The following is a 12921-nucleotide window of genomic DNA, read 5'->3' on the forward strand; positions in this document are numbered from 1 at the left end:
CTTCCAGGGTGTTTACAGGGTTGACATGCACGAGCTACATAAGTCAGAAACTCTCCCCAGCTAGTATGGGAATCTCAACTCAATGAAGTTATTGGGTTGGGCATCATGATGTGAAAAGGGGAGAGGGCCAGAGGGCAGTAAGAGAGACAGGACTCTGGAGATGGATCTGGGGTCTCACTAGAGTGGGCCCTTGTGTCCACTCCCTAGCAGTGCCCAGGAAAGTTAAAGCTTCTGAAAGAAGGCTGGCAAAGCACCCAGAGCCCTGGAACCCAAGGCCTGGAGGTCTCGGCCTGTGCAAAAATTCCCATACCCCAAGGGGATCTGAAAGTGACTGGGTCCCAGACACCAGGGGATCTTGCAAGGCTGGGATCCTATTCTCTGGGAGCTCATGCCCAGAGAGGCAGCAGAGTAAGTTGGACTTGTCATCAGCAAATTAAGGTCCACCTAGGCACAGACCTTCCTACCTGGGTGACCTGGAGTAAGTCATTTGGCCTCCCTGGCCTTTACTTTCTTTGTTTGAAAAAGGGAGCTGAGAACACTGTCTGACCTCCCTCATGGAGCTGCAGAGGGAATAAAATGAGGGTGGAGTTGTAAAATGACATAAAAGATTAAACCAATTAACTTCTCAAATTTGCAGTTTCCTCTATCCAGCCTAAACTGCTATAAAGAAAGCTACTATCTGCCTCTTTATTGCATGGGCCGAAAATATTCACACGCTACAGGCTTCTTCTCCTTCCCTCACCATCCAGGCAAATTAATAGAATCATTTCTATGTAATGGTATCCATGGGCACATTTTTAACCTTCACTTTTTTTTATTCCACTTTTGCCAACTGCCTTTCCTCCATCTCTGCATCATCATGGTTACTGCACAGTGATGAGGAGAAGGAAGGCAGGAGCAAAATGGGACAAGGAAAAAGGGGGGAAACCTGCGGATTAGTAGCCAAAAAGTCCAAAACAACAGAGAACCACAGCACAGCCCATTTGTTTTCTCCAGCAGCTGCGTGAGAAGACGTAAGCAGAGGGTAATAGTCTAAGCCCTGGATTACCTGCAGTTCTTGGGTTTCAGGCACGTTAAAGTAAAAATATATGGGAGACAAATTACTGCTTTTTCCTTTATGGAGGCCCTTGAGAAAAGAGGCTCGCAGACCAACAGCCCAGGCACTGAGGCGGCATGTGGTCTTGAGGGAGACACGTCTAATGGAAATACTGTGTTCTAATCCTGCTTCTCCCCACTGGAGAACCTGCCCCCTGTTGTTACTCCTTCAGGGTTCAGGTTCTTCTATAACTGCCTGTGAGACTCAGAAAAACAAATGAGGTCATCACAACAGCATAATGTGTTGGTGTTTGTCGAGGCTCAGGCTCTCTGAGAGGCCACATGCCTTACCTGTGCTATGGAACTGCAACTCTGTGACATGGGTCTTATTTCTCTCCAGCAGGTGACAAGAACCAATGCCAGCAGGCTGCCACTGCACCCCAACCCACATGAGCATTATTCTCTCAATGCTCATAGTAATCCCATGAGGTCAGGAGTGTTATTGTCTCCATTCACAGCTAAGGATGCTGAGGACTGGAGGGGAAGAGGAACTTGCCCAAGCTCATATGCACCAGGCATGCTTCTAAGTGTTTCATCCTCACCAAGCACCCCTGAGGCAGGTCCCTGGGATTATCATCTCCAGTTTATGGATAAGGAAAATGAGGTGCAGACATTTTATGCAGTCACAGATGTGCTGGTGGGGCAAGGCACGAGGGCAGGCTGACCAGGCTGACTCTGGATGTGGCTCTGGTCCCTGGCCACCCCCCACCCTTTTCCAAGCCTTACTATCTAGCTTTCTTGGAGAGTCTGCAACCCATCCAAAGTCCTTTCAAAATATTTATTTTCCATTTAAATCATCCAGGGCATGTTTCTGCTGTTCACAAGTACCATGAAAACACTACAGCCAAGTTGACTTCTGATAGTCCAGGAAGCACATACATTGGTGCCCCCCACCTCATCCCACATCTGTGGAAAACCAGTCATGTAAAGAGCATGGTGCTGGGGGCAAAGGGATCAGCAGGGTCCCTGCCCTGGGAGAGCTCCAAGTAGAGAAGGAAAAAAGAATATATGCAATGCACTTCTGAGGCAAAGCAATGCTAGAACAAAGGAATAAACCACAGTCACTCACATAACAAAAGACCAAGTCATCAAAAAGGTTATATTGAGCTAGTTTTTAAAAACGAGTATTTGTATAAGCAGGAAAGGGGGAAGCAAGGATAACAGGAATGGAGAGAAACGAGATATAATGGAGTAAAGAGAAAGGCATACTCAGTGAACAGCATGGGGGCTCACCTGGGTGTGCAGAGGAGACAAGTGCGAATGAATGGGGCAAGTTTCAAATAGAGCAGTGTTCCTTCATATGCACACATGTACAAGTACATGCACACACACACATATGCAGCATGTGTAGGTATATATGTATATGTGCATACATATGAATGAGTATGTATTTTATACCAGTTCATACTAGAAAGTACTTAAAAAGGAGCTAAGCTTTATCTGAATCCACTGTCAGACCATCAACAGTTCTTACAAAAGCCCCATGCTTTACTCCAAAAGCATCAGCAGCTAGTATTCAGAGAAGACCCACAGAGCATCCCCTCCTCAAATATCTGTTGAAGAGGTTTCATGAAGAAGCTGCTGCATGAAGATTCTAAGACACATTTCCAAAATCTCTAGGAATAGGGCTCTTTGAATTCTTATGGGTAGTAGGGCAGCTTGCCCACATGTCACCAATCCTGAACCGGAAGTCTCTCAATGAACAGGGCACCTCGAGCACAGAGGTAAGTGCTGACCTGGCTGGACAGCCTGGTTGCAAGTCCCAGCCAAGGATTTTCAGCAGATTGCAAAAAACAGGTAGGTCTTCCCAGCCAGTTTCACCTGTGACTAGAAGTTATGTCCAAGAGCTCACAGCAGCTCCTAAGCAAATATCAAACCACTCTGCCATATGCCCATGGGGATCCAAGCTACCAGGAGGACATGACCCTGGATTGGTTCCCTTTATTGGGAGTAAGATTTCTAACCCACGAACATCAGAGCCAGTGACCAAGCTCTGAGCATGTGTTTTGAGTACATGCCATTGATAACTAGATCTGAGCTGGAGGGTCCTCTAAACATAAAATACATTTCTGCAGCTTGAAAAGAAAACAGACTGTTTGGGGCTGGTTTGAATTAGGTAGAATGGAGACAGGAATTTTCCTGAAGTCCCCTCCCCTGGGAGCTACTCACTGCCTTACAGAGACTAGACAAGACACAGAGCCTGACTGACCCCACAGCCTGGCTCAGGGACGACTGAGTCTGGGTATGGGTGGTAGGCAAACTCCACAAGGACTGCTGAGAATGACTCTAAATATCATCACCTATCCCCACGGCTCAAGCAATCTGACTTTCTGTTAGGATTCTGCCTCATGAGCCTCACAGCCACAAATCCGCAGCCTGGGTGATCAATGACAGTGCTAGTTGCTTACGTGTTGCTGCCATCAAAAAGTGCAATTATGCCTTTAAAGCTCAAGGTTCAATTAAATATCTCTATAGTGGTGCTAATGGCTCAAGCAACCTTGAAACAGATGTCATATTTTAAAAGATCATTCTGAATTGTTTTATATCTGAAATTGCTCTGTAAAATCTTGTTAATTTTTCATCTTCAGTTGAGTGTGTATTTAAGGCTGAGAAGATGGCTTTCTTCCAGCCACAGTCCTCACAAGGGGGTTTCCTTCATCCCCTGACAAGACCACCCTGGAGGACAAAACGCCACCCAACCAAGCTGAGCTCAGCCCTCTAAGGCTCAGGTTCTCAGGAATCTGCTCTCGAAGGAAGAGCCCAAGGTGAAGATTAGGTCACAGGATATAGCCTAGTCCAGAGCCCAGCAGGGGTGGTTCAGACTGACATTGCTTTCTCCATGAGGGAGAAAGAAAAAGACAAACGTGTGGCTGCCACATGAGCGAGTGACCAGGTACCCTGGTTGGCACTCCTACAACCCCTGGCTTTCCATAAAGGTGACCAGAACTAATGGTACCTATTTATTTCCCAAGTAAAGCATGAACCCCTTGGGGGGAGACTGTGTCTGGTCCACCAGGAGGTCCCCCAAAACCGTCAGAACAATTCATGAATGAGGTACTGCCTCCACTGAGTAGTAAGGATGGCTAACTGGTAAACAAGGAAAGGAAGATATTAGGTATCCAGCCACAAAGAACAGGCAGGAGAAGAATGCTTCAGAGACAGTGAGCAGGAGTTTCTTTAATCACTGACCAACCTCTTTAAACAGTGACCTAGAAAAACTTAGAAATGCAATTTATATTCATGTTATATCCCAATAATAACAATGACAGCTAAGATGACTGAGCACTTTCTATGAATAACTGTTGTGCTCAGGCCGCACACACATGATTTTACATGCTCACAATAACCCTCTGAGGGAGGTGGTACCCTTATTCCCCAGGAAGGGTGAGGCTCAGGGGGCAAAGTGACTTGCTTAGGATCACAGAGCCAGCAACAGGAAGAGCAGGATTCAAAGCCAGAGCCCTTCTCTTGACCACTGCACTCTTGTACATGGTACTAGATCTGGCTGGGGGATGGAAGCTGGCCCCTGATATTTTTGAAACCTCAATGGTAGGCAATAGGGCAGAATTTTACTTGGAACTGAAGATGCCATTGCTTCCTCAATTGTTTTCTGGGGGGATGGCTCTTTGTTTAGGAGCCTCCCCGTTGTGACAATGCGGAGGAAAATCCTACTCAGTGATGGTGACGATGACAAGGCTAGTATCACTAACTTAAACTCTTTAGTCACATCCTCTGTTTAGTCCTCACAGCCACCCCACGATGTAGACACAATTGTTAACCATATCCTATGGATGAGGAAACTAAGGTCTCAAGAGAGGAGATGGTGCACCCAAGGTCACAGCCAGTAAGAGGTGAAATCCAGGGTCTAAAAAGTCCATCTGATGCCAGAGCCCATTCTGTGGCCAGTATAATCCCAATTCAAATGGGCATATGAGAATTTTGGGAAAATAACTCTAGAATCTATGTGAAAACTGGATCTGAGGGTCATACGTCTGAAAACAGGGAGCCCCATCAAGGTCCCTGTTGCTTTGTACACTAAGAAAGACCACAACTGATTCTAACACAACCCCAGGAGTTTCTGAACATTTTAATACAAGGAATAGAGGAAGAAGAGAGACTACACCAAGGGGTAGTAAATGACCTCCCACAGGTCAAACCTGGCCATCTGTTTTTGTAAATAAAAAGTTTTATTGTAACACAGCCATATCCACTGACTTACATATTGTCTACGGCTGCTTTTGTGCCAGAATAGCAGAGCTGAGTGGTTGCAAGACTGGCTGTATGGCTTGTAAGGCCTGAGATATTTACTGTCTGGCCCTTTATAGAAAAAATCCTGCCAACCTCTGGACTACATGTCAGAGAGCTCCATGCAAACAGCCTGGGGAAATAGCAAGCCAGAGTCTCCAGGCAGAATGGGCACACACTCCACCTACACAGCTCATGCTGACATACCCTGATTATAGTTGTATTTTTCACAACTATAAAATAACACAATATCCCAAACCAGCCATCCCTACCCCCAAATGCCCTCCTCTGAACAAAGGAGGAGAGTGAGTCTTACCTTTGTTGTACATGTTTGTTGGTACCTGGACGTCACTCAGACTGATGTTCACAGGCAAATTATTGAAATGGTCATTTGGGGCTAAGATGAATTCCTTCCCCAGCTCCAAAAAATTCCCATCTTTGTCCCTTTCATTTATCAGCACAGCATTGAAGTATTCATACTGAAAGAGAAAGTCAAAAAACCTTACTTGTAGCTTAGGGCAGAGGGCTAGGATCTCAGACAGACTGGGTTTAGATTGTAGGCCATCCCTACACTAATGGACCCTACTCTGGTCACAGAATCCCTTTTAGTCTTTTGTATTATCTATGGCATCTTTCACACAGGTGTGATAGTGCTATATAAATATATCTCAGTATCATTTAGTATTCTTGGAAAACATAAGTTGAAGAAGTTGCACAGTACCTCCTTTTGTGTATATAGAGAAAACTTCCCTAAAACCATTTTAATTTTTAAAATATTAAAGACAGACCCTGTCCTTATGTAGCCTACATTTAAGTTGAAGGAGACTGGAAAGCATAAAAAAGTAAACATATAATATATCAGATAGTCATACTTGCCATGGAAAGATAATAAAGCAGGGTAAGGGGAAAGCATCAGGGGCAAGGCTATGTTTTTCAGGTATAAGGTTCAGAGAAGGTCTGAGTGGCAGTGACATGTTCAAACTGAAGGAAGGGAGGAAGTGAGTTGTGTGGGCAACATCACAGACAGAAGGGACAAGGGCAAAGTCCCTCAAGATGGGAGTGTGTTGGCATGGTTTACCAATGGCTGTATCCTTATTATCATCATATCATCATCATCGTTGACATCATCATGTAACATATAGAGAATGCTTACTTTGTTCCAGAAGTTATTCTAAGTGCTTTTCATGTGTTAACTCTCCTTTCATGTGTTGGTTTTCCTAATAACTCAATGAAAACGATTTCACGAGTATTCCCACTTCACAAATGAGGAAACTGAGGTAGTGTATAGAGACTTTAGGTACCCTGTCAAAGATTATTGCAGCTGATAAGCAGAGCCAGAAGTCAAACACAGGCAGTCCATCTCCACAGTATGTGTTCTTATCTACTGTGTTTTATTGCAAGATGGCAGATGGCAGATGTAGCTGGAATGATCAGATTGGGGATTTAAAACAACTGTGATTAATATGCCAATGGAACTAATGGAAAAAGTAGAGAACAGGTAAGAGCAAATGAATAATATAAGGAAAAAGGTGGATATTCTAACAAAGAATCAAAAGAAGATTCTAGGAACCAAAAACACTGTAAAAGAAATAAAGAATACCTTGGCTGGCTCATCAGCCAACTGAACACAGCTGAGGATATAATCAATGAAACTAAAAATAGGCCAATAGGAACTTCCCAACTGAAAAGCAAAGAATAAAAATGGGGGAAAAAAAACCCAGAACATTCAAGAACTGTGGGACAATTACAAAAGATGTAACGTGTGTAATGGGAATACCATAAGGGAGTACCATGTTACAAAAGGTATAATGTGTGATGGGAATACAGAAGAAATATTTGGCATAGTAATGGCTGAAATTTTTCCAGAATTATGACAGACACCAAATTACAGATCCAAGAAACTCAGAGAGCACCAAGCACATGACTATAAAAATATCTACACCTAGGGATATCATTTTCAAACAGCAAAAAGGTTGTCATTTTCAAGACAAAAAGAAAACCTTGAAGGAGACCAAGGGGCAGGTGCAAGGTAAACCTCACCTACAGAGAAACAAGATAAGGATGACACCAGACTTATCTTCAGAAACCACACAAGCAAGAAGATAGTGCAGTAAAATAATTAAATTATTCAAAGAAAAAGCCCACCAACCTAAATTATCCTTCTAAAGTAAAGAAGAAATAAAAACTTATCAGACAAACAAAAATTGAAGGAATCTGTTGCAGACCTGCCTTCTAGATGAAAACATAGGCAGTAATATTTGAGATATCCCATGTAGCAATATTTTTTCTGACATATCTCTTAAGGCAAAGGGAATAAAGGAAAAAAAAATAAACAAATGGGATGACATCAAATTAAAAAGCTTCTGCACAGCTAAAGAAATCATCATCAAAATGAAGAGGGAACTGACCACTAACCATATGGGAGTACATATTTGCCAATGATATATCAGACAAGGATTTAATCTCCAAAATATATAAAGAACTCCTATGACACAACACCAGGAAGACAAAAAATCTAATTTAAAAAATGGGCCAAGGACCTAAATAGATGTTTGTCCAAAGTGGACATACACACGGCCAATAGACATATGAAAAGATGCTCAACATCACTAGCCATCAGAGAGATATAAATTAAAATCACAATGAGATATCACCTCACACCTTTCAGAATGGCCATCATTGATAAATCAACAAACAACAAGTGCTGGCAAAAATGTGGAGAAAAGGGGACCCTAGTATATTGTTGGTGGGAATGCAAACTGGTGCAGCCACTGTGGAAAATAGCATGGAATTTCCTCAAAAAATTAAACACAGAACTGCATTTTGACCCAGCTATTCCACACTGGGAATATATTCTAAGAATCCCGAATCACCCCTATGATCATAGCAATGTATTTACAATAGCCAAGAGCTGGAAACAGCCTCAGTGCCCATCAGTAAATGAGTGGATCAAAAAATGGTAGTACATTTACACAATGGAATACTACTCAGCAGAAAGAAAGAAGGAACTCCTTCCTTTTGCAATAGCATGGATGGAACTGGAGAATATTATGCTAAGTGAAATAAGCCAGTTGATGAAAGACAAATACCATATCATCTCACCTATGAGAGAAGTCTAATGAACAAAATAAACTAATGAGCAATATAGAACTAGAGGCATGGAAACATGGAACAGACTGACAGCAGCCAGAGGAGAGGGCAGAGGGAGATAATGGTGGAATGAAGGGGAAGGGACTAGTCAAAGGAAATGTATGAATGGCCCCTGGACATGGACAATGGTGTGGGGATTGACTGCGGGAGTGGGGGGTTGGGCTGGGCAGAGGAGGGCAAAGGGGGAAAATTGGGACGACTGTAATAGAATAACAATAAAAATTTGAAAAAGTTCTTTAAAAAGAAGGAAAATGAGATAGGTCAGAAACTCTGATCTACACAAAGAAGAGTAAAAAAGCTCTCAAGAGAAATTTTAAACTAAAGGAAAATAAAAAGGCAATTTATCAAAATTTCTGAGATGCAGCAGAAGCAGTGCTTATAGGGAAACTGATAAAATGTAATGCATGCATTAGGAAAAAAGAATATAAAATTAACCATCTGAGATCCAACTTTAGGAAATAGAAAAAAAGAGCAAACTAAGTCCAAAGCAGGAGAAAAGCAATTTTTTTTAATTTGCAGAGCAGAAATCAATAAAATTGAATACAGAAATATCAATAGAGAAAATCAACTAAACCAAAAGTTGGTTCTTTGAAAAAAAATTCATTACAGTGAAAAGATATAAAGCAAAATCACCAAAGGAAAGAGACACATGGAGTGAAGTCCAGAGGACTTCAGACACAAGCTTCCAAAAGTTCTCTCCCAGTGCAGTCACACAGGTGCACTAACTCTGCCAGCAATCAGCTATGACAACACACATGAAATGTTGCCTACCAGGGGCACTCAATAAACACGCAGTGCTAAAAATATTTATGGGGGGTGGTCATGTAGCAACACTATTTACCAACTTAAGCTAATTAAATTTATACACCTGCATACCTAACAACTGCATAGCACACATTATTTTCAAAATCATCAACTAAGCCATCAAACAAGTCTCAATAAATTTAAAATGACTAAAATCCACATAGTATGGTATTTGATAACAATAGGCTAATTTTAGACATTGATTTATGATAATGGTATAAAAATATCAATGATATCCAAGAAAAGATGATGTCTAGAAGAAACTATAGATTTGAAAACTTAAACAACACAGTACCCAATAATATATGTGTCAAGGAAGAAAATGACATGGAATATTGAGAAATATCTTTAAATGAGTGATAATGAAAAATACCAATATGTGTGAGATATACTAAAACAGAGTTTACAAAAGAATTAAAATTTTAAATGCTTATATAAAATAAGCAAATTTTAAGATAGTCTAAGATACTGTGTTAAGAAGATTTTAAAAAACCCTCAATGTTAAAAGAAGAAATAATAGAGATAAAAGCAGAAACCAATAAGACAGAAATCAAATAACAGGAGAAGGAATCAATAATGTTAAAAGTCAGTTTTTTTTAAATAGTTGATACAATTATAAAACCCTAACTAGATGGATGAATAAAAAAACAAAGAAAGCACAGGATACTAGTATCAGGAATGAAAGAGAAAACAATATTATATACCCTACAGATAATGAAAAGATAAGGGACTATTACAAACAACTTTATGTCACTATTTCATAGCTTGAGTTAAATGTCAAATTCCTTGAAAAACAGAAATTACTAAAACTGACACAAGAAGATTGGCCCTATATATACAAAAGAAATTGAGCTTACCATTAATAGCCATGCTAAAACAAATAACTCTAGGTTCAGAGTCCTTAAATGATGATAAATTACATACGTGTGTATGTGTATGTGTATAAATAACCATCTTATAAAATTTGAAGACAGAATAACTCAACTTATTTAATGAAGGCAGCATAACCCTGATGCCAAAACCAAACAATATTTTTAAATTACATAGTAATATCCCTCATTAATCTAGATGTGAAAATCTTAACAAAACATTGAATCAAATTCACCTCTAATCAGAAGGCTAATACCTCATGATCAAGTTGTATTTATCCCAGGAATTCAAGATTGGTTTCATATTTGAAAAATCATCAACACAGTTCACCACATTAATAGAATATTGAAAAAATCAGATGACCAAATACAGGAAGAAAAATCATTTGGAAATGATTTTTCAGAACTTCTGGCCAAGATGGAGGCAGAGGGAGATATGCTTTGCTTCCTCACACAACCAAAGAAGGACAACAGCAAATTTAAAAACAAAATGCAACCAGAACTGCCAGAAAATTGAACTGTATGGAAGTCCAACAACCAAGGAGTTAAAGAGGAAACATTTATCCAGACTGGTAGGAGGAGTGGAGACAGGCAGCTGGGTGGAGAGGACACAAGGCAAGGCAGTGGCTGGAGGACTGGTGGTCAAACATTTGTGTGCAGACAAGCCAGGAGGAACACCCAGGGAGCAAGACAGACTGAAACCCAGGGTTCCAGTGCAGGGAAATAAAGCCTCAAAACCTCTGTCTGTAAAAATCTGTGGAGGCTATGCTGGCGGGAGAAATTCCCAGCCTCACAGGAGAGTTTGTTGGAGAGACCAAAAGGGTCCTACAACACACACAAACCCACCCACCTGGAATCAGCACCGGAAGAGCCCAATATGCTTGTAGATAGTGGGGGAAGTAACTGAAAGCTGGCCAAGAGCCAAGCAAGTGGCACCATTCCCTGTAGGACCCCTCTCCCACACACAACAAATGTATGTGGGGATGAGTTACCCCACCCTGGCGAATACCTAAGGCTCCATCCCTTACAGTGTAATAGGTGGGCCGAGACAAAGAAATATGGCCCAAATGAAAAAACAGATCAAAACTTAAGAAAACAACTAAGTGAAAAAGAGATAGCCAACCTATCATATGCAGAGTTCAAAACACTGGTAATCAGGATGCTCAGAGAAGTGGTTGAGTATGATTGCAACTAGAGGAAAAAATGAAGGCTATGCAAAGGGAAATAAAGAAAAATATAAAGGGAACCAACAGTGAAGGGAAGGAAACTGGGACTCAAATCAATGATTTGGACCAGAAGGAAAAAATAAACATTCAACCAGAATGGAATGAAGAAACAAGAACTCAGAAAAAATGAGGAGAGGCTTAGGAACCTCTGAGACAACTTTAAATATTCCAACATCCCAGTCATATGAGTGCCAGAGGGAGAAGAGGAAGAGTGAGAAATATTTGAACAAATAATGAAGGAGAACTTCCCCAGTCTGGCAAAGGAAATAGTCTTCCAGGAAGTCCAGGAAACTCAGAGTCCCAAAGAAGTTGGACCCAAGGAAGTACACACCAAACCACATCATAATTACATTGCCCAAGATTAAAGAGAAGGAGAGAATCTTAAAAACAACAAGAGAAAAGGAGAGAGTTACCTCCAAAGGAGTTCCCATAAGACTATCAGCTAATTTCTCAAAAGAAACTTTTCAGGCAAGAAGGGGCTGGCAAGAAGTATTCCAAGTCATGAAAGGCAAGGACCTGCATCCAAGATTACTGTATCCAGCAAAGCTATCATTTAGAATGGAAGGGCAGATAAAGTGCTTCTCAGATAAGGTCAAGTTAAAGGAGTTCATCATCACCAAGCCCTTATTATATGAAATGTTAAAGGAACTTATCTAAGAAAAAGGTGATCAAAACTATGAATAGTAAAATAAAAACAAACTCACAACTGTCAAAAACCAAACCTAAAAAACCAAAACAAAAACAAACTAAGCAAACAACTAGAACAGAATCACAGAAATGGAGATCATATGGAGGATTATCCTCAGGAGGGGGTGGGAGAAGAATGGGGGGAAAGGTACAGGGTATAAGAAGCATAATTGGTAGGCACAAAATAGACGGGGCGGCGGGGGAGCGGTTAAGAATAGTATAGGAAATAGAGAAGCCAAAGAACTTATATGTACGACCCACAGACATGGACTAAGGTGGGGGAATGCTAGTAGGAGGAGGGGTGCAGGGTGGAGGGGGATAAATGGGAGAAAAAATGGGACAACTGTAATAGCATAATCAATAAAATATACTTAAAAATCATTTAGAAGAATTCAACTTTTGTTTATCATAAAAACTCTCAGAAAATTAGAAATAGTACAAAATGTCCTCAACCTGATAAAGAGCATTTATGAAAAAACTACAGCTAACACTACATTCATGATGAAACACTGAATATGTTTCCTCTGAGATCAGGAGTATGGCAAAGATGCCTTACCACTTCTATTTGACATTGTGCAAGTGGTCCTAGAAAATGCAGTAAGCCAAACAAATAAATGATGTCACAGGCATAGGCACACAATGTGATTGCCTATGTAGAAAACCCTAACAAATCCAGTTTAGCAAAATCACAGGATACAAGATCAACATATAAAAATCAATAGCATTTAATTATACTAACAAAGAACTACTGACATTAAAATTGAAAAAACAACATTTACTACAGTATAAAAAAGATAAACTACTTAGGCATATCTTTTTTTAAAAGTATATAAAATACCTGTATG

At 40.8% G+C, this 12921-nt stretch overlaps 1 protein-coding gene across 1 annotated transcript in view; it reads right to left on the minus strand.

Annotated features, from left to right (window-relative positions):
- The window catches only part of CACNA2D3 (calcium voltage-gated channel auxiliary subunit alpha2delta 3), an 870474-nt gene that overhangs the window by 532971 nt on the left and 324582 nt on the right, over positions 1-12921 (minus strand). Inside the window, exon 5 of the mRNA XM_045192346.2 lies at positions 5657-5819. Within this exon, the coding sequence (XP_045048281.1) occupies positions 5657-5819 (163 nt within the window). The remainder of the gene's footprint in view (positions 1-5656; positions 5820-12921) is intronic.

The sequence above is a fragment of the Desmodus rotundus genome, chromosome 8 (assembly GCF_022682495.2).
Source record: "Desmodus rotundus isolate HL8 chromosome 8, HLdesRot8A.1, whole genome shotgun sequence".
Lineage (NCBI taxonomy): Eukaryota > Metazoa > Chordata > Mammalia > Chiroptera > Phyllostomidae > Desmodus > Desmodus rotundus.